The following is a 22,410-nucleotide window of genomic DNA, read 5'->3' on the forward strand; positions in this document are numbered from 1 at the left end:
AGATATATCATTATATCGCAATCAACTTAATATTATTCCTTAGCTGGTTATGATTTTGAAACAAAATACAGCAGGGCTAAAATGATCGCTTTGAAGAATCATGATATGAATCATAATATGATTCATTTTTTCTAAAATCGCAAAATGCAACTCTGCTTGCAATTCATTTCTGTATTTTTGTACTGATTTGACATTTGTCAGTTTGACAGTTTTGACAATTCATTTGCTGAATTGATTGAGAGGAATTGCTAAATGTGACCATTTTAGCCCCGCAGTTCATATTCAACATCTTCAGGTACTAAGCATTAGACCTATTGCTGTTTCTATTGCATTGTAACTATCATCTTACTACTATATTCTTAAAGCCCATATTTTAACTTGGAGGTTAATTTTTGTAACAGAACCATAATTAAATAAATCAAATATCTAATCAGAATCAAAGTATAACCAAGTGTTAACTTCACTCATTAAGAGATGAGAGAAGACAAAGACAGTTAAAGACGGCCATATTATGAATTTGTTAGTCCCTAAAAAAGTTGATAGGTGGTAGACAATGTTGTTTAAAAAAACTATGATGCATAAAAATGATTTTTTTTTTAAACCACTCATCTCATGATTTGCACAATCTAGTATCTACAGACAGATAATAATGAGCATGAGAACACCACTCACTACAGTGATTTCATATACCCCGACTGTGAGTCAGGCAATATAAAAACCTACAGAGTATATATACAGTGAGTCATTCATGTAAATGTCAAAATGCCTTGCTTTAATCTGAAAAGTGTGAGGCCAGTTTCACAAACTCTCGATTAATTTAATCATTAATTAAAGCAACATAATTAATATCTCTCTTTCTTTTGGGTTAGTAAAACAATAGTATGGAATTTAAAAAATAACTAACACTAACTGCTAGTAGTAAAATTAGGACAGTTAACTGCATAGGTGATTAATGATTTACTGCAAATTTAAATTTAAGCTGTTAATTGTGTAAAGTTTGGACTTAACACTAATAACCTCCAAACTAAAATGTTGACCTATTAATATACTATGTATAGATTTTATCTATTAATGAGTACTATGTCATTTATTGCTATTTAAATAGCTGTGCATGAATAATTATACATACAAACTTTTATAAGCATACAATAAGCATTCCTAGTATCTATATTAAGAAATTATACAACCATTCTTCTCAGGAATATGTCCGTCTGATCTCTCTATTTCAGATAACATTGCGTGGAACATATCTGTTACAGACTGAAAAAAGCAAAAACAAAAATTAATTTTAGATTACTTAAATGGTTTTTTTTACTATACAAGCATAACTTGAAATATTCTAGAGAGAAAGTCAACATACCTCATTTTGTTTTGCACTAGTTTCTACAAATGCGGCATTCCATTTTTCAGCTAGTCTACGTCCTTCCTCTGTGCTTATTTTTCTCTCTAAATGTAAATCTGTCTTGTTACCAACTAATACAATTGGCACACTGAAAATACATTCAATAAAATTTAAAAAATTTCCACTATTATACATTTGATAACATAATATTTAATGTTTAGTTGCAAAGTTTCAAACTTCAGTAATTACATAAAATATACTTACTGAATTTTTCCAATCATATCAAGAAGTTTATCATATATAATTTGTACAATTTGAAAACTTTTACTTGATGTTATGGAATAGACTAAAACATAACCGTGGAAGTCCATGCTGTATTGCAGTGGGAATATACTATACTCGTCCTGCCCAGCAGTGTCCACAAGTTTCACCTCATATTCAGTAGAATTTAAACGAATGAATTTTGTAAATGCTGAAAAAATAAAAATGTGATGTATCATTTGTTATTGAAACACAAACATGAATGGGTTTCACCCCCAGGCGTTGTATAGTGTGTAAAAAATCCAAACATGTGACCAGATTCTCCACAACAAAAGTAATTTATGATAACAATACACAAACTTACTGTTTTCGATGGTTGGGTCGTACGAATCTACAAATTGTCCTTCGACAAATTGAATAATTAACGACGACTTTCCTGAAAATTTTTCAATATTAAAATAAAACGTCATAACAATAAATGAATAGTGTGACGCATTTGTTTGAGTACCAATGTTTCAGAAAATAATACGTTACCGACTGATCTGTATCCCATCATAGCAATCTTCCTCTGTTTAGATGGCATTTTTATTATTTATTTTAATAACACAGCATGCAAAATTTAATAATACAATGTGTTTTTGTTAAAAATTGTAATCAATCACACACAGTGCCAAACTTATTTTAGCTGTCAAAACTAAATGTCATGAAAACCAATGCTGCCAACCACCCATGGAATTAACATAAACCTATAATGCTACAGTATATATTATATTAAGTCTATGGATTCACCTCACTCACCTCACCTCACATTCACCTTGGTTAAATAGCCGAAGTGCCATATTAAGAAAAAAATCTGTATATGACAGTGACAACTGAAAGCTAATTGACTTTGACATGTCAATACATGACATGATAACTCAAGGCGTATGAAATCATCACATTTCACAAATTAAAAACAGAATATATTAATTTCTTGGTTAAATTATTTCTGCGTAAATTTTTTGCTTTCTACTTTATTTATATAATAGTGAACGAAATCTAAAGGTTAATATTTTACTATCTACTATGTCTGCGAATATTCCGGAGTGTCCACCCAGTTTAAAGTCAATTCAACATTATCTTAAAACTGCTGCTGAACATGATACAAGGGACCCCATTGTTGCTTATTGGTGCCGTCTACATGCACTTCAGACAGGGCTTAAAATTACTACAAAAAAAACTCCAGAAGAAACAAAAGTTTTAATGGGTAAGTGAATATATAAGATGCTTCTAATAATACACAATTTTAACTCAACACAGTTCTTTAATTATAATATATTTATACAATTTATAGTAAACAAATATAGTTTTTAAAGTATGTACCTACTTCCGTTTTTACTTTTTGAATGTCATTGATCTTTGTAAGTAGGCATGTAAGCACTCCTACTCAAATAAATTGTGTTTTAACAGCAATCATGGACTGGTTAGAGGAAGCGAAGACAACTTACAAAGACAATGATGCTATATCAAATGAGGTAGTTGCCCAGGCTCATTTAGAAAATTATGCTCTGAGATTATTCCTTTATGCTGACAAACAAGATCATGAACAAAACTATGGAAAGTAAGTATTTTTTTTATTTGTCTGTTGCATATGGAATTAACAATTTGTTTGTTTGCTATTTTCTAATTAATACTTCGATCGCAGATTCCAGGAAATGCTTTTGTATTCTATTGTTGTTGTGATCACCGGTGCTCTTATTGGGCTTGAAGAATTAACATTAAGATATTACAATATGTTATATTTGGTAAATGCTAGAATTCATAATGGACACTCTTTTGTTTTCCTGAAATGTAAATTGTGTTATTATTCCACACAATTTTCTTGAGTTCAAATCCAATTGGTCATAAGTTTTCAGTGAGAGTCACATTTTAATTGCACTTTGCACTAAGAGAAGCAATTTAAATTGTATTTAAATTGTTTCATTATTGAAATTTAATAATTAACCCAACTTTATTATACCACATATGAATAAACTAGCTGTTGCCCGCGACTTCGTCCGCGTGGACTTCAGTTTATAGCGCGCGATTTTAACAAAATTGGTGTCAAAAGCTTTTATAAAAAAAAAACCCTGGTACCCCTTAAATCAAAACAACTGCACATAATATTTCAATTTTTTTAAGTAAACTTTATATTTTATGCCAAATTTTAAAGCTTATTTAGCCCCCCAATTACACAACTTTATCATAAACTATTTATCATTGATAGGTTTAAGTTTACGTCACTGCATAGATAAAGTACTGGTTTATTAAATAACGTAAAATAAAAAAAATGTAGGTAGTGCCCTTGCGCGCTTCGCTTGGCTCATCTTGGCGGGGGCACTCCCGTGCACCATCCCGTGCAGATAACAATCGATAACAATCGAAAAAAATACCTCTTATAGAAAGACTTTTGGGCAAGCGTTAGCGCGATGTAAGAGACGCACGGCGCCATCTATTATGCATTTATGAAACTAACTTAATTTGAACAAATTTACGCATTTTCACCCCCTTACAACACTCTTTTCTAGTAAAAAAGTAGCCTATGTCCTTTCTCAGGCTTTAGACTCTCTGTATACAAAATTTCATTACAATCGGTTCCGTAGTTTTGGCGTGAAAGCGAGACAGACAGACAGAGATACTTTCGGATTTATAATATTAGTATAGATAAACAAAATTGATGTGTGAATTTATTTATGAAATGCAAGGTTACTAAACATACTTACATGAAACTATTGATTTTTACAGAAACATTGTAAAAGCATTTTACACAGCAGGCATTATATATGATGTGCTAACCACATTTGGAGAACTGACAGATGAAGCTGCACAAAATAGGAAGTATGCCAAGTGGAAGGCTGCCTACATTCATAATTGCCTTAAAAATGGGGAAACTCCTGTACCTGGTATTTTTTTCAACTTAATTTATTCAACATGTTTTCTTGCTCCATTTTTTATTCATTTATAGTCAATTGACGCAGGACGCTACTACGTTGCGCCAAAATTCGTTTACCGCGCGGGAACCGTACATTTTTTCGGGATAAAAAGTATCCTATGTCATCATCTGGGACTCAAAGTATCTCAGACAGACACACTTTCGCATTTAGCTGTATGGATTAAGGTTTCGTTTCTTGTTCACCAACCCAGCCAAATGGTGAATTTAGTAATTTCTTAAAAGCCAGACTTTTCAACCTATAGTTTTTATAAAATATCAAACCATTTTTTGTTTTAATTCCTCAGGACCCATGCAGTCTGAAGAAGGTGGTACTGAAAGTGAAGGCAACCCAGGAGATATGGGCAGTTCTGATGCAGCAAATACACCCCCATCGATTGGGTTTCCACCTGTTGATCCCACACCTCCACCATCTGTACCCACCAGTTTTAATAACTCCTTACCGGACCCTAATGCTGCTTTGAGAGCCGCTTCACAGCTGCCACCGGTGCCATACACTCCGGATCCTAACCCTGGTGGGTTTGTGCCGTATGATCCATCCCAGCAACCTCAACCAACACCGACACCCATGGTCTACAGCGACAGCGTTGCTCAACTTACGCCGGACCAAATATCCAAAGCCCAGAAATATTGTAAATGGGCAAGCAGTGCCCTGAATTATGACGACGTCAAAACCGCTATAGGTAATCTTAAAAATGCTTTAGAGCTGCTGCAGACTGGACGTGATCCTGCTTAAATTAAGAAAAGTAAGTGCTTATTTTGTTATAAATTATATTTTGATTTGGCAATAATAAAAACATGCTATCTTCACTTTGGTAGTGAGTAGTGACAAATGATTCTTTAGAAACGAGCAATGTGGCTTTCAATTTTGAATTATATGCAATTTTAGCATTTGCAAGCAGGAGCATTCAAAATTGCATAAAAATAATGTGCCTTTTAAATGAATGCTCTGCCAATTTCTTACAAATCTAGCTCTATAGTCGTTTCATTCAAGATGCTCAGCTTTACTGCAACTTATTTCACAAATTTTAAAAATACTCCTAAAATGTAACTGATGAAAAAGTATCATAAAAGTTAAAGAATGTGTATTATTTTAATATTTTGAAGGTTAAGTTGTACAATTAATTTAATATTAAAATTACTATCAAATGTTTGAAACATAAATTATGTTGTATAATAAGTATACTTAATTATTTATCTAAATATGTAAATACATATTTTCCAAGTTGGCAAACAAGTAAAAGCCTTGTGTGTAGTGCTATGTGGCATGTGCAAATAAAAATTTATATTATTATTGAAAATAAACAAATATTGTAATTTCTAATTATATTTTATTTATTATATCATTACTGGTACATTTTATAATAATTATTGTTCGCATGAGTTTTTTTCGAATGGTGAAAACAATATTTTAGTCTTTTTGCGTTACTTACTACAATAACCGTAAAAGTTAAAATACTGCATCAGCCATCATGACTGACAGTTTTTTTTTCTATAATTATTTACAATTTACAACACAATGTTATAAATTGACAATACAATAGATGGCGCCACTGGCTTCTCAAATCTCAACATGCAAAATATTATCAGGTAATCGTTTTTATTGAGCAAACATTAATCATGTGCATTAAGTATATTAATTCTAAATGTACTATAAAGTGGCAGTTTCTCGGCCCATCTAATACAATACCCACACAGACTTCACACTACAAACACATTCACACAAAACGAACCTAGTACGCATCGCTTACAATAATATCACTTTAAAGTATAAATTCTTACCTACGTAAAACGTTTTGTGAAAATGTAAAAAATGTCAATCCACCTTTCGGTCATAAAATGTCTAAAACGTTACAGATACATTTAAAAAAGCGTCGGAACTCGCGTCCAATGACTAGCAACAATCACAGTGGTAGCAAACGAACTATAATTTGTGCCTCTATTAAAATGAAGTGCGCTGGGTTTTATTTGTTTGTATGTATATAAAACACTAACTACAGACTAGTAATAGGTTATTGCGGGGATAAGTCTTAGTCCCTCTTGAGTCCGTTCCCGTTTTGCGTGGCGGCGGCCTTCTCCATCTCCTCTCGTCGACTTGTCTGGTACCTGAAACAAACTCTACAGTTATTCGCAAATTCGAATACCGTACACGTGTTTTTGCATTGTAACATTTGCAAATCTTGATTAAATTCAAGTAACCGTTACTGCTGAATATAATAAACTAGTACGTTCGATTACGAAATCGAGGTGCAAATTATAGTAACGAGGAACGATTAATAACATCCATACAATATTGTACTCGCGACAAGCAATTCTTCACGGCGGAATCTTGGCCGAGTGCCAATCGTGATTCGTGGGCTAGTCAGCGATAGAACTAATTTTATGTAGTAAATCCCTGTTTACATTCCATAAAAACTAGCCAAGGTCTATGGAAATAATTTACTCCTCCGTATAAATCAACATCCGCTCTTAACTGCGTTTTAAATGCGTTCTCACATAATAAGCGTTTAAAAGTCTTGAACAAATACGAAATGTAATTGAAAAAATACCTATAATCTTACTCTTAAAATTTGATCAACATTCTGTAATTTGTCCACCATGTAAGTATCCCCTGATATGATTCCTTTTTTGTTTTTTCCATTTCATTCCATTGTAACCTCTGACCATTCAAAATGTTTAAAGAATAACTTCAGCGAAGGGTACAAAAGCAATCAATAACGAGTGTTATGAGCTATGTCGTGAAATTGTGACGTCAATTACTACCCACGTCCCAAACGGCCGCCACTGTTTATAGCTGATGATTATATATTTATGCCAGTGATCCGATTACTAATATTAAATCATCATCGTCTGCGCTGATCAGCAATAACTAAAGCTACTGTGATAGGTTTCTAATCGTGTGAGATTTTCTTGAGGTGGACATTGATTTCAAGGTCGAATCCAAATTTCCTTAATGGCTTTTTAAAGGCAACATCTAGCGGCTAGCCTTTAAAGCTTAAGAGCCTAAGCCTAAGAGAGTGAGGTGGGTTGCCTAGCTCTTTATTGTTCAGAGTTGAAACAAATTGATGATTGAGATGAGATAAAAGGGAAGAGGATAAGTTGACGATGCCAATATCGTAAAGCTAATTGTCAATCAACGCTTATCATTGTTGCACGAATACCAATAGCTCATATTAAATCTTGCTATGTTATCTTCTTGACCGATCGACTTGTGAATAGGCTACTTGACCTACTTTTTTTCTTCATGCTAATCGCTTCTTAATCATTCATTTTCACAAAAAAAACTATGTAATATTTTACACAGTAGAAACCCATAAAAATGTTGATTGAAAAATATGCTTTTTATACGGCACCGAAAATGTCGCTCCATTTGTATGAAAACGAGCGTGCCACTTTTTTCCTACCTACCGTCTGTGCTATTGTGATGTACCGATGATATGAAACGTGTCCATTATCTAGTTCAACGTTTCTATTTGAATTTCTACAGCTCAAAACGGCACTTTTAGGCATTTAGGCATTTTTAAAATTCCGATTGACGTTCGGTAGCAGACTAAAGAAAAGACTTTCGAAAGACGAGCATTGCTCGTCGTTTGGGAACGCGATATGGCACGCGAAGTACATACACATGCGGTATCTATCTTGATCTATGTCTGTGATCTTACCACACAACGAGCCGTCCACTGAGCATGAAGAAGAAGACAAGAGCGGGCGCGCAGCGGTCGAAGGGGTCCCCCACCATCAAGTGGGAGTACGCCGCAAGAATCATCAGCAGCACCAGCCCGATGTTAGCCGCATTTTTCACTTTATCTAGAAAATTACGTGAGTTATTTTAATACTTACCTAAATAATATGCCTTCAAGGTGAAACATTTTTATTAGTAGCAAAGCCATTTGTTGTTACTTTAATGTGTGTACTTAGACGACTTAGGTACCTTCTTGAATTTTCGTTGATGTAAATTACTGTAAGCATGGATTGCAGACTAGTAACAATAGGAAAAACGAACACTGGCACATTACTCTGGTTAACAACCTCTGGTTTGACGACCTCTGTGGCTCAGTGGTGAGCACGTTGGTAGCTCAAGCCGGGGGACGAAAAGTTCCTGAGTCATGAATGTGTATTAAATATGTGTATCATATAATAAAAATCTTAAATGTATGTATAGTATAAAAGTATTAAATATATTTCCGTTGTCTGGTACCCGTAACACAAGTCCTTCAGGTACTTACCACGGGGCCAGACTGACGTGGTGTAAAGCGTCCATAGATATTATTATTATTATTTAAAAAAAAAACAAGTGCCATTTTCGTCAAAACCTGATCTCATGCACCAAAAATTATGATTTTGGTCTCATTCGATTCGGAATATCATTTAAAACATTCTATCAAAATTACAAGAAAGGCTGAAAAAAATGCAGAAGTTATAAACAAGTAAACATAAAAAGAAGGGTTTGGTTTTTTAATATTTCGAAAACTATTTGAGATAATCAAAATTTGAAAACAGGTCCTTAAAGAGCAGGAAATGTCCTAAAAAAACCCTAGATTTTGGAACCTTATCAATAATCCTTATAGCTATTGAGCGACGAAAGTAACAGTAAAAACGCGTGGTTCGGGTTTCGCGTGATTTGCCGCAATCTGCCACGTGAACTAAAAAATATATTTTAACTGATTAAATATTAATATAAAGAAATAAAAAATGTAAAATTTGGGCACTAAGTAGACATATCAATAAACAATAATCCGTCAACAAAAATAAATTATCACAATTTGTTTAATTGTTATGCTTTTGTTAATTTGTTAATAAAAACAGAGTTTTTATGTTAACATTAAAATGGTGACTCCATTTTAATGTTAACATAAAAACTCTGATTATTTCAAAACAAGAAATCTAAAAATTTTTATTATTCTTTTGAGCTAATCTTAAAAGGGCTTAGAAGAGATATCCGTTAGAAAAATTGAACAATTTTGATTTTTCACTTTTTAATGAACAATCAAAGGCAGGTTCTTAGGAAATTTCCTGCTCTTTAAGGATCTATTTTCAAATTTTGATTATCTCAAATAGTTTTCGGAATGTTAAAAAAAACAAAACCCGTCTTTTTATGTTTAAGTACTTAAATGTTTATAACTTTTGCATTTTTTTTCAGCCCCTCTTGTAATTTTGTTAGAATGTTGTAGATGGTATTCCGAATCGAATGAGATCAAAATCATAATTTTCGGTGCATGAGATCAGGTTTTAGCGAAAATGGCACTTGTTAACCAGAGTACATCCAGCATCTCAATATAAACACTGTTTTGATGGTGGTAAAGTTATATTAAATGCAAACATAACATGTTTGCATATTATATTACATTATTATTATTTTGTTCATAAAACATAACGTATAGGTACATTTTGTAGAAATTTTATGGTCAATTTTGCATATACATTTAGACTAATATTATAAAGAGGTAAACTTTGTTTGTTTGTTTGTTTAATTGTAACGAATAGGCTCAAAAACTATTGGACCGATTTTAAAAATTCTTTCACCATCCGAAAGCTACATTATTTACGAGTAATATAGGCTACTTTTTATTTTGGAAAATAAAGGGTTCCGTAAGATATTTCAGTTTTTCGGAAACAACCAGAAAATTTACTTATTTTGCGTACGCTGCCTAAACTATAAAAGATAGAACCATACAATGTTCTAAGTAAATGTAGATCTTATAAATATCTACAAAAATGTCCGCGACACACTATACCTATCTATGTCAAGTGAGGCACAACAACCATATTTTTATTTAAAAATCTTGATTTTTTTTTGACTACATTTAAATGCATTTATTTTACTCATGATAATAATCCTTATCAAAATAAATTATTTCATCTCAAAGTACAGTTTATGTGGACAATATTTGGTCTCTGAATGATTAAAATTGGACGTTTGGTTTAGAAGTTATGGCGAAATTAAAATATTGCGATTTACGCCCGTTTCGAAGTGGGCGCTACCAAGGCGGGGGTGCGCCCGCGGGAGGGGAGTTTAGATCTATGAGTATTGACTATTGAGTAGTAATGTATCTATCAGTAGTATCGACGGAGAGCTGACGACCAAATCAGTCATGTTACATGTAGCTTCACCTGTGTTAAAACTCCGTTAGCTACTTCCCTGAACAACCCTTTCTGATAATCTGAGTGCTGGCAGGCCGTGGGCGGTGGGTGTGGGAGTAGTGGGGTGGGGAAAAAAAGAAAAAATGTAGGTTCAGCTGTATTAAAACTCCGTTAGCTACTTCCCTGAACAACCCTTTCTGATAATCTGCGTGCTGGCAGGCCGTGGGCGGTGGGTGCGGGAGTAGTGGGGTGGGGAAAAAAAGAAATAATGTAGGTTCAGCTGTATTAAAACTCCATTAGCTACTTCCCTGAACAACCCTTTCTGATAATCTGCACGCAGCACGCAGATTATCAGAAAGGGTTGTTCAGGGAAGTAGCTAACGGAGTTTTAACACAGCTGAAGCTACATGAGTCATGAGTCATGACTGATTTGGTCATCAGCTCTTAGTCGGGTAGTAGTAGTAGATCTATGAGTAAACAAACAAACAAAGTTTACCTCTTTATAATATTGGTTTAGATTAAAAACTCATTTATTCAGTGAGTGACATTGGCTATATATTTTTTACCCGTGCAAAGCCGGGGCGGGTCGCTAGTAATACATAGGTATATGTTTTCTTCTCGTCGATTCGGCTCCCTTTATTCGAGAAACTAGTTACAGAAAATGTAAGTAAATATTACGTACATCAAATTATTACGCCTCAGGCGACAGGCCGTACATTTCCTACAGCGGAAACTGAGACCGAAAACTTCCTAATGCCTGCGTCTAAATACCAAAGTAAAATAATGCGTCTAAAAATAATTACTGACGATATCACACGGCTGGACGCTGAAAAAAATAGAACTGAAACTTATAAAAATAATATCGTTCTCAATTTTTTTGCGTTTTGTTACTCGCTTTGGATTATATTTATTATGCAATATAGCCTGGGAAAATTAAGGAATTCAGACCAGATAATTCATGTAGTTTTGAAAGTTGGTACAGTTGTTCCCAAAGGTGCCCAGATTAATATATACCGTACCTACTAAAAGTCCCCGACTCCCGAGGGAGAGAGACAAGCCGGCGGTAGGGGAGGGGGGAAAGGTCTCTTATTCGAGGTTTCTGCTTGTGACTCGAAAATTATTTATAATATCTCTTTAGTGATTTCTACATTAATTATCTACATTCCTATGAATTACGTCTAAACATTTTTACTGTACGATCATTACTTTAGGAAATACAAAGTATTAAAAGGGTACGCTCGCACTGTTTTTCCATACAAACGTATTCCCCAATTTACTCCCTGGACAATGCGTCTAGACAAATTATTTTTTATACAACATTGGGATATGTTAAAGCTACTACTAGCTATCTACGTTCGTTTTTTTTTCTAAATTTACTTATAAATAAAAAAATCAAAAATCGCAAAAAATGAATGCCCCGTACCCCGCCAATCGACCGACCATAAAACAAAGGATCATGGGCATTTTGGTATATGTCTCAACTGAGGTCTCAACAGAGATAAAATATATACCATAGACAGGCCTGTAAAACTATTATAAAATATACGTTGGGTTACTAAAATTTTATTATTACTATAAAAAAGTTTGCTATTAGTAGCTATAGTAATTAAAAGAAGATTATATTATTTTCTAAAAGGTGACAATCTTGATTTCGTCAGAAAGGGTACCTCTTACCTTACGCGATAGAAAGAGAGCGGACATGTAGGTAAATATAATTGTAGGCACCTAGCACTGCGCGGTCGGAATTTGAACTTTATAGTAGGTATCGTAGCATGAGTTGTTATTTTTTTAAACGGGTTTCACGAGTGGGAATTCTGTTGGTACTACTAATATATATTCTGTGCCATAGATAGCTCTTAGTGAGTAGGTAAAAAAGTTATATGGCGCCCAGCCCCTAACAACTGTACATTTTGAAATAATGTACAAGACCGGCGTTACCGACGTAGTTTTTGTCGTCTATGTGGTAAGATTTATTTGCGCTTAGAAAGGTAGCGAATGTCTTGACTTAGACAATACACCTTAGATTTACGCTCACAGTAGTAGTTTAACCCCTCCCTCATACCGCTCATCCTTGGACGGCGGATCAGGTAACAACATAAAGTTAATGTACCTAGCGGAATAGAGAAACAAAGGCCTGAACAAGAGAGATGTCACTATCAGTAACACTGCGTGGAAAAAAGAGACGTCTGATACATGACAGAAGCACTCTTTTTATGACGTCCAGTCGGCACGTTCCGCACGTTGACAATTTAATCTCATAGAATTCATGTTCAATCATGCTTGTGTAAGTGTATACGTACACATATTTTTCACACAGATGAAAACCAATTTTGGTTTCGTTTGACAGATCGAGATTGTTGCTCTATTACGCTATAACTGTATATTAACTTTATGAATTATGGGTAACAATGCGCGGCCGATTTTTGCTCTCTCTTTCAGTCAGTCGTTCGCTTACATTGTCTGTCATTCAAAACATACCACTACTAGGTTTAAAACCGGCCAAGTGCGCCACGCCACGTAAGTCAATGAATGTACATATTTTATAACGTATTTAAACTAACAACATCATCTCAGTTACGATCAAAGGAATTTGAACGAAAAGTTCCTTTATACTTCGCCGAATAGATTTTTGTAGTTGATCGACTATAATTACCTACTCAATGACTTATGCATTCTTCTTAGCCGTGATAGTTTTCCTTATAAATTCAGCATATTTCCTACTCCCTTAAATTTTTTCACATTTCCTGAAACAACCGTTTAGCTGATAGAAGTGGGGAACACTGGACTCTAATGATTTTTTCCACTTTAAAACTTAATATTTCACAAATGGGTCCGTAAATCGGAAAATGATCTATGAATACTAATAATATTTAAAAAAACCTATCCAACGACACCCCACACATCACAAAGCGGGCATAGTGTAGTCTTATCTGTAACGGCTACCTAGGAGCTTGTACTAATGGAGCCCCCATCAATGTTAATGATAAAGATGACGAAGATGAAACACAATTTGATTGATAAGTCGGCATACTTGTGCAAGTTTAACAATCTAGAATTTAAATTTGTAAAACGATTAAGCTTCTTGTTTTTATCACCTTTAATACTCTGTACTTCCTAAAGTAATGATCGTACAGTAAAAATATGACCAATGATATTCTACATAGTTTTACATACAATATCATTGGTTTACAGTAGACGTACTAATTTATAGGAAACGAGCTTTTGCCCGCGGCTTGGTACTACTAATATATATTCTGTGCCGCGGCTTCGCTCGCGTTAGGAAGTATTATGTATACAAACTTTCATCCCCTATTTGAACCCCTCTTGGGGTTGGAATTTATCAAAATACTTTCTTAGCGGATGCCTACGTCATAACATCTACCTGCATGCCAAATTTCAGCCCGATCTGTCCAGTGGTTTGGGCTGTGCGTTGATAGATCACTATGTCAATCACTCAGTCAGTCACCTTTGAGTTTTATATACTTATATATAGATATAGATATAGATAGTGCGTTCAAATTAGACGTTATTGTGATCGTAAAAAATATTTTGGATAGTAATGACTTAATTCTCTCTTTTCCCTTGTATTTATATCAGCTTCTGTCCTTATTTTATATTTGACGAGCTTTTACCCGCGGCTTCGCTCGCGTTAAGAAGTATTATTATATACAAACTTTCATCCCCTTTTTGAACCCCTTGGGGTTGGAATTTATCAAAATACTTTCTTAATGGATGCCTACGTCATAACATCTACCTGCATGCCAAATTTCAGCCCGATCCGTCCAGTGGTTTGGGCTGTGCGTTGATAGATCACTATGTCAATCAGTCAGTCAGTCACCTTTAAGTTTTATACAATGTGTCCCGACACCGGTGTCCGATCCTTTAATGTCATGATCTATGGCATATTTTATCGACAAATTGGCTCTCAAATTTTTTCTCTCTCTCACGGTTGTAAAATGGCAGCCATTTTAGTTTTTCTCGGGCATTCACACTAATCCAGTACTTCTCATGTAAATATCCTATGAAGATAAAAAGGTCTCATTTGATAGCTAAACTTGTGGACTACGCTTACACAGGCAATATGTTATACATTTCGTGGAATCAAACATAGAAAAACCAAAGTTTAAGAAAAAAAATTGTGCATTTTTTAATTAATGGCTTTTTGTGAAAAATCTAGCACATTAAACTGGTTCTTTTTTATTAAAAAAAATAGAGGAGGTTTTCATCTTAAATAAATTCTTTATTTCAATGCTCTAAGTCAGATAGTAGACCGAAAACGCTCAGTGAGCGAAAAAATGGCTCACAACGCGTTGTGGTCAGAGTGAAACGGCCACGACGCGAAATTCGCGTCGTGGCCCTAGTGAAAACGGCCACGACGCGTTCTGGTAATCACAGAAATACCACATACTCGTAGCGAAATTCGTGTCGTGGCTGACATGCTATTCGACCAAAACGCGTTGTGGTAATCGAGAAAAGCCATGACGCGTTCTGAGCATTTAAAAACAGCCACGACGCGAATCCGTGTTGTGGCCCTAATGAAAACGGCCACGACGCGTTCTGTTTTTGAATGCTCAGAACGCGTCATGGTTTTACTCGATTACCACAACGCGTTGTGGTAGAATATTAGCACGTCAGCCACGAGTCACGACACGAATTTCGCTTTGTGGTATTTCTGTGATTACCAGAACGCCCTAGTGAAAACGGCCGTAGTGGCCGTTTCACTATTACCACAACGCGTTGTGAGCCATTTTTTCGCTCACTGAGCGTTTTCGGTCTTTGAGCGTAACATATACAGTGTGTAACAAAAATAAGTGATAATACTTTAGGGTGTGTACGTGTTCCTTGTAGAAAGTTCACTGTGAAAGTAGCAGTGCTGAAAGACGAAAATTTTTTTTCACTTTTGTATGGGCAAGGGTCTGAGCGTCACGAGTTTCCCCATACAATACTGAAAAACACGCACACACCCTAAAGTATTATCACTTATTTTTGTTACACCCTGTATAATAGGTTGGGGAAAAAGTCTTTTCGCATTATAGTATGTATGAACTTGTCATAAAATCTCTTGGACTATAGTCACTATACCAATTGTATTTGGCTGATTTTGGAATTTGGTATCATTAAAGAGTTTTAATTTTACAGAAGACAATTCCAAATTTAAATTAGGTAAATGTGAGATTTTCATTTGTTTTTCTTATTGTTAAAATGAGTGATTCTAATGAAGAAATTCGATACATTTTAAAACTTTAGTACAACAAAGGTAAAAATGCAACACAAGCCGCAAAAAAAATTTGCGTGTTTATGGACCTAATGTAGTATCTGTAAGAGTAACGCAAATTTGGTTTAAGCGTTTTCAATCCAGAAATTTTGATATCAAAGATGCACATCTCTCTGGTCGCCCTGTTATGGACAAAACTGATGCCATTTTCGAAAAAGTGGAGCAAGATCGGTATATTAGTAGTTACGATGTAGCCCAAGACCTGGGGATTGACCACAAAATGGTTTTGGCGCATTTGAAAAAAACTGGGTACATAAAAAAGTTCGATATTTGGGTGCCTCATGAGCTCACTGACAGAAACCTAATGAACCGTGTGCTCATATGTGATTCTTTATTACGACGTAATGAAACCAAACCATTTTTGAAGAAGCTGTTAACTGGTGATGAAAAGTGGATCAAGTAAGACAAGAACGTGTAAAAAAATCGTGGTCAAAGGCCGGTCAGGCTTCACAGACTGTGGCGAAACCCGGGTTAACTCGCAACACGGTGATGCTGTGTGTGTGGTGGGATTGGGATTGGTTACCGCCAGGCAGGACCATCGATTCTGAACTGTACTGCGAATAACTGATGAGATTAAAGCAAGAAGTTGAGAGAAAGCGGCCGGAATTAACCAACAGAAGGGGTGTGGTTTTTTACCATGATAACGCTAGACTTCACACATCTTGAGCCACTCAGCAAAAATTACGGGAGTTTGGCTGGGAGGTGTTAATGCTAATCTTTTGAATTTTTATATAAAATGCGAAGAAACTTTTCTCCAACCTAATATAAGCGAAAAAGCCAATTCCGTCAAGCCTATTAAATCTAGTTAAACCATTATGTACCAACAGGTTTCAAATTCGCTCTGCATATCATCGACTGCGTCGATCGACTGCACATTGGGCAAATATGTTTGATATAAGAGAGGAAGAACAGAGGACCCGTGTGGGAGACCAGATTGTTTTGCAGCTGTAGTCAGAAAAAAATAGAAGAAAAATAAAAATAAACTTACGGCTAGGAATAAGAGCGAGCGCCAATCCGAAGAATATTTCCAGGCCCCCGACCACCCTTCGATACCATTTCGACGGTATCTTGAAGTCCAGCATTTCAGTGAGTGGAAACACTTTTGCATATCTGACGTACTCCTTTCGCTGCAATGAAAATGTCAATAATTTTAATAATTTTCGCACGAATAACAATCAATCTACAGTAAAAGCCTGAGCCGAAGACCGAAAGCGAGGGTCACCGCCAAGGGTTTTAACTTTTAACTAACCTGTAAGGTTCATATTTGAGATAAACTTAAGTAATATACGTGGGAGAGCCATGCTTCGGCACGAATGGGCCGGCTCGACCGGATAAATACCACGTTCTCACAGAAAACCGGCGTGAAACAGCGCTTGCGCTGTGTTTCGCCGAGTGAGTGAGTTTACCCGAGGCCCAATCCCCTAACCCCTACCCTATTCCCTTCCCTACCCTCAACTATTCCCTTCCCTTCCCTTCCCTACCCTCCTCTATTACCCTATTCCCTCTTAAAAGGCCGGCAACGCACTTGCAGCTCTTCTGATGCTGCGAGTGTCCATGGGCCACGGAAGTTGCTTTCCATCAGGTGACCCGTTTGCTCGTTTGCCCCCTTATTTCATAAAAAAAAAATAATAAGTAATAAAATATTTACACCGAGTGTATCTACTATGGAAATTAAAATTATATAATGTTTGTCTTTAGAAATGTGGCTTGACAGATAAGGTCGAAAACTTCTATATAAATACAATGTCGCGTCTGTACATTATATCTACAACTGTGTAAATATTTTGCGAGTAAGGGATTACTAATGTTACGTGCTAGGGTTCGAAGGATTTGGAGAGAAAGACTTGGTGACTCTCTTAAAGACTTTATTCACAAACACTAGGTCACACAAAGCACTAGGTCCAAAACACTAAGCACTATCACTGTCCTAGGTCGTAGACAAGTCGTAGGTTTCATTGGTTCACTCACTATTGATCACTTGTTTTCACTCCGAAGTCGTCTCGAAGATCGCTCCTCGTCGTCGATCGTTCCTTACCCGATTCGCGTAAACAAGTGTGGAATGTTGCTACAAAGTTCGAGCATGTACTCGCGAACCTAACGCCATCTAGTATTGAGCAGGGGATTCATGTTGTCTCTGTTCACTCGATAAGTTTCGCTGGTTTGACGCTAGATGACACTTATATGTTGTAGGTCCGTAACACTATTTTATACATAACTTTCGTCTTCGCAATACAATGAAGGCCAAGTTCACGAAGAATCACTTTTTTACCGACTTCCAAAAAGGAGGAGGTAATACGTTCGGCTGTATGTATTTTTTTAATGTATGTTCAACGATTACTCAGCCGTTTGTGGTCCGATTTTCAAAATTCTTTTTGTGTTGTATAGGGTTTGACTCGAATTTGGTACCATGTTCATAAAAATGGTGACCTGATGATGGGATCCATTAGTAATCGAGGGAACTCCTCAAATCAAAACATATGGTGATTTTGGTTTTATTAGAAGTATACTAAGCATTTCTTACCAAAAAGCAAAATTTTGCATCAAGGTATGCCTTGGTTCCGAAGGTACTGAGAGAACTCCTAACTCCTTATAGATACACGTTTAGAAGTTTCGGCGTTGGTTTAAGAACAGAAAGCATATGCTATCGTGTAATTTATATTCATCATAATCATCATCACTAACATTACACCATGCATCATCACATTATGGCCCTATTATTAGTAATTTTCATAATCTTTAAGATTGAGACGAGGTTTTCGAGCGTTATTTATATTGTAAAGGGCTTAACTCGAATTTGCTACCATGTTTATAAAATTTATGTATGGTGACCTGATGATGGGATCCATGGACCATAAGTAACCAAGAGAACTCATCGAAATTTATATGGAAACATATGGTGATTTAGGTTTTATGGGAAGTATTCTAAGCATAAACTACCAAATTGAAAGATTTTGCATCAAGGTATGCCATGGTTCCGAAGGTGCTGAGAGAACTCCTAACTCCTTATAGATGCACGTTTAAAAGTTTCGGCGTTGTTTTAAGAACAGCTGGTCGATTCTGTATCGTACATTTGTGAGTTAATCACTGAGTTACTAACAACACGGAGGAGTGAGTAACGGAAAGTCTCACTTTTGTATGCAAGTGAATACAAAAAAGACACTTTATTTTATTATTTATTATTTTATTTTTTTATTATATTTTATTATTTTATTATAATTTTACGTTACTCACTCCTCCGTTTCGTAAATTAAAACCGAGCTTTGCTCGGTCAAAAAACGAATAAAATGACATTTTCTAAAAATGATTCCTAGCTAGATCGATTTATCGCCCCCGAAACCCCCTATATACTAAATTTCATGAAAATCGTTGGAGCCGATTCCGAGATTCCAATTATATATATATACAAGAATTTCTCGTTTAAAGATATAAGATTATTACACCACTTTGGTACTACGGTTACTAATTTGGCTAAATTTTAAAATTATTATTTTTAACAAGAAATTAAAACCGACTTCCAAGGTAAAAACAATAAGAATATTAACTAAAAAGTATTAAATACTATTAGAGAAAGAATTATTTAATACTTTTTAGTTAATATTCTCATTGTTTTTACCTTGGAAGTCGGTTTTAATTTTTTGTTAAAAATAATAATAGGTGTATGCGTTTATGAAAGTTATTAAACATTCTTTATCTTTATGTGTAGTGATTAGTGACTAGTGAATCTAGCTTCTCTACATAGACTACAGTCTACAAATTAGGTACGCGTACGGGCGTAATCCCGCAGTATGCCATCCCGATCGAACAGTATTTAGATATCTCGGTTTGGTGGTCAGCTGATATCGCCACTCACACTTATAAACTTGCGAATAAAACATTAAATTTGGAGGTTTTCTGTATCATGCGCTTAATTATAAAAAAAATGTGTTCTTTAAAGAGAAATATGTTTCCTTTCATACAATATAATTATATTTCATACATAAAATTCAAGCTTATCTTAATTGAACCTTTATTACAAAATGGATAAGTAACTCAAATTATTTGATTTTGCCTTCGGAGCGGCAACACGAGACAGCAACGAAATATTAGGCGGCAGGCCAAATACTAAAATAGAAAGGCGTATTGCTCCGAAACAAAATATTAATGCACCTAGCGACCTTTCTGAATTTTATTCCTAAAAATATATAGAACGAAATTATTAATTAAGTAAGTACTTATATATTTTAGAGACTAACGTTTAAGATTGGTACATAAATTATGCACTTACCAAATCCTTGTGCAATTCCTTAGAAATAAACGGTGTTAATTTCGTGATGCCAACGAAAATAAAAAATACACCAAGAAGAATTGATAAACTCTTTAAAACTATTGAACCCATTATTAATTTAATATTTTACAAGTAGTCGAGGAAATTTTAGGTACTTTTTTAATAATTTTTTTATGTTGTCACATTTCAAATCTAAGAAATAAAAACATGTTTGGAATTTGCAGCTAACAAATTATTTAACTCATGGAACTCATGCTAAAGCCAATATTAAAACATTATATTTGGAGCAGAAACGGACACGTACGCGTTTATCGTTCGCGCCGGCGCGAAAAAAATCCATATCTATTTTTTTAATATGCGTCTTGCTTGGATACATGTTTTTGGCATAGGTAGTCCGTAGTTCAAATTTTTCATTTTTAATCGCTGTTGCCATATTCAAAATTCGTAAGTTGTAAATATAGATTACGCGGTACGATCGTCTTTATCCATATAATATATCCATAAAGCCGGCTCCGCTGCGCCGTGTTTTCGTGTTTTCTAACATCGTATTATATAAAATAAACAATATGTTTGCAATACAAACTACAGTATAGGGGTGGCGTGGCCTAGCACAAAAACATGTTTGCCGTGACAAAATATGGATAACATCCCCCCACTGACCTCCATTATACAAGTACGCTGGACTTATGATACCCACCTGCTTTTTGTGCCTATTTGAAGCGGAATCAGCGCCCCCAATGCGGGGGAAGAGAACTCAATCTAACGTAACTTGCAAATGGCCGCTTAGTCGTTATTGGTTGTCATCACTCTATATTATAATATTATCCTTAATCTGTGTCATCCAATGAGGTCAAGGGCGCCTTATATTTTGACAGTTGATACTGTTACTCTTTCTGACTAACGATGCGGTAAGTTGAGTGAAAGAGAAAGCTCATATCGCCTTATAAACGTCAAAAGCGTGTAATGTTATGTCCTACCTCCCAGGACATAACAAAGGAGTAGGTCTGCATATTTAATGTTTAAAGAGTGATAATAAAAGTGTTTAGTAAACGTTTAATGCAATATCTTGTTGGGTTTTGTGGTTCCGCTATATAATAAATCATAAAAACGGTTAAGGAATGCCTCAAACACGTGGATTTAACATAAAATACGTAAGTTTTCAACAACGTTTTTTGGGCTTATCAATCGGTAGTTTTGTTACAAGCTAAAAATAAAATTTATAAGTTTAATAATACAGTTTGACAAGGCTTTATATGAACGTGGGTGTCATTGACAGAAGCGCTGCTGGTAAAGGAAAATTGTCAAAACACATGTCAAAAATGACGTTTTTGTATGATAGAACTTAGAAACGTTTAGTTTCTTTTCTCGCCACGTTCATATAAAGCCTTGTCGAGCTGTATTATTAAACTTATAAATTTTCTTTTTAGCTTACAAAAATACCGATTGATAAGCGCAAAAAACGTTGTTAAAATCTTACGTATGTTATGTTAAATCCACGTGTTTGAGGCATTCCTTGACCGTTTCTATTAATGGTAACGAGACCTTTAAGCCAAGTCTTTTTAAAACCCTTTAAAAAGACTTGGCTTAAAGGTCTCGTCACCAGGCCATTAAATCTTTAAAAAAAAAAAAAAAAAAAATATATATATATATATATATATATATATATATATATATATATATATTTCCACCCCGGAGTTGATATTACGTCCTACATGGCGGTTTTTACCGATGATATTGCGTCCGACTGACTTGTTGCATCCTGTATACGGACGCAAGATTGACTATCTCTCAAATTCAGCCAGAAGTAGTGTTAAGGTTAGTACAATGGCTGGGTGAAATATTGGCATGGACGTAATTTTGTCACCGGAGTGCTTTTCGGCGTATTTCTTAGTTCCGCTATTTGGCGCGCGAATTTTGGAGGTCGCTACTGTGCGCCGTATATCGGTGGCGTATATTCGATACTTTGTTTACGTATAACACGCCGATAATGTGGATTCCTGTATATAATAAAGTTTTTATCAATTCTAATGTGCGATTTAATTACGTCCCACAAAACGACATCGTCCCAGAGGAAACGCGGGGGTGACAGAGGCGAGGGGGCGGAGTTCGCACGCGACATTCAAGGGCATGTTTTTGTTTATATTTTTTGCCGGCCAGCGCGGACGTAATGACGCTTGTGGTATAAATATTGTGTAGTGGGGCGAATATTTGAGAGAGAC

The 22,410-nt window shown here is 35.2% G+C and overlaps 3 protein-coding genes across 4 annotated transcripts; 1 reads left to right on the forward strand and 2 right to left on the reverse strand.

Annotated features, from left to right (window-relative positions):
* Positions 1 to 575: 575 nt before the first annotated feature.
* On the reverse strand, positions 576 to 2,288 carry LOC121730850 (GTP-binding protein Rheb homolog). The gene is made up of 5 exons (XM_042120042.1): positions 2,138 to 2,288; positions 1,968 to 2,039; positions 1,607 to 1,814; positions 1,361 to 1,490; positions 576 to 1,260 (listed from the first exon to the last, which is right to left on the reverse strand). The coding sequence occupies exons 1-5, from the start codon at positions 2,184 to 2,186 to the stop codon at positions 1,171 to 1,173; spliced, it is 549 nt and encodes a 182-aa protein (XP_041975976.1). The 5' UTR covers positions 2,187 to 2,288; the 3' UTR covers positions 576 to 1,170.
* Positions 2,289 to 2,530: 242 nt separating this feature from the next.
* Positions 2,531 to 5,943, forward strand: LOC121730849 (vacuolar protein sorting-associated protein VTA1 homolog). Of its 2 annotated transcripts, XM_042120041.1 has the most exons (5): positions 2,531 to 2,849; positions 3,053 to 3,203; positions 4,367 to 4,524; positions 4,859 to 5,351; positions 5,928 to 5,943. In XM_042120041.1, exons 1-4 carry the CDS (start codon positions 2,669 to 2,671, stop codon positions 5,305 to 5,307), a joined length of 939 nt encoding a protein of 312 aa, XP_041975975.1. In that variant the 5' UTR covers positions 2,531 to 2,668; the 3' UTR covers positions 5,308 to 5,351; positions 5,928 to 5,943. The 2 variants fall into 2 exon arrangements, with proteins under 2 accessions (XP_041975975.1, XP_041975974.1); XM_042120040.1 differs by lacking the exon at positions 5,928 to 5,943 and having other exon boundaries at positions 4,859 to 5,892.
* Positions 5,944 to 6,077: 134 nt separating this feature from the next.
* Positions 6,078 to 20,534, reverse strand: LOC121730851 (novel acetylcholine receptor chaperone). The gene is made up of 4 exons (XM_042120043.1): positions 20,192 to 20,534; positions 16,916 to 17,054; positions 8,234 to 8,378; positions 6,078 to 6,677 (listed from the first exon to the last, which is right to left on the reverse strand). Exons 1-4 carry the CDS (start codon positions 20,300 to 20,302, stop codon positions 6,602 to 6,604), a joined length of 471 nt encoding a protein of 156 aa, XP_041975977.1. The 5' UTR covers positions 20,303 to 20,534; the 3' UTR covers positions 6,078 to 6,601.
* Between the last annotated feature and the right edge of the window lie 1,876 nt (positions 20,535 to 22,410).

The sequence above is a fragment of the Aricia agestis genome, chromosome 10, assembly GCF_905147365.1.
Source record: "Aricia agestis chromosome 10, ilAriAges1.1, whole genome shotgun sequence".
Classification (NCBI taxonomy): Eukaryota; Metazoa; Arthropoda; class Insecta; order Lepidoptera; family Lycaenidae; genus Aricia; species Aricia agestis.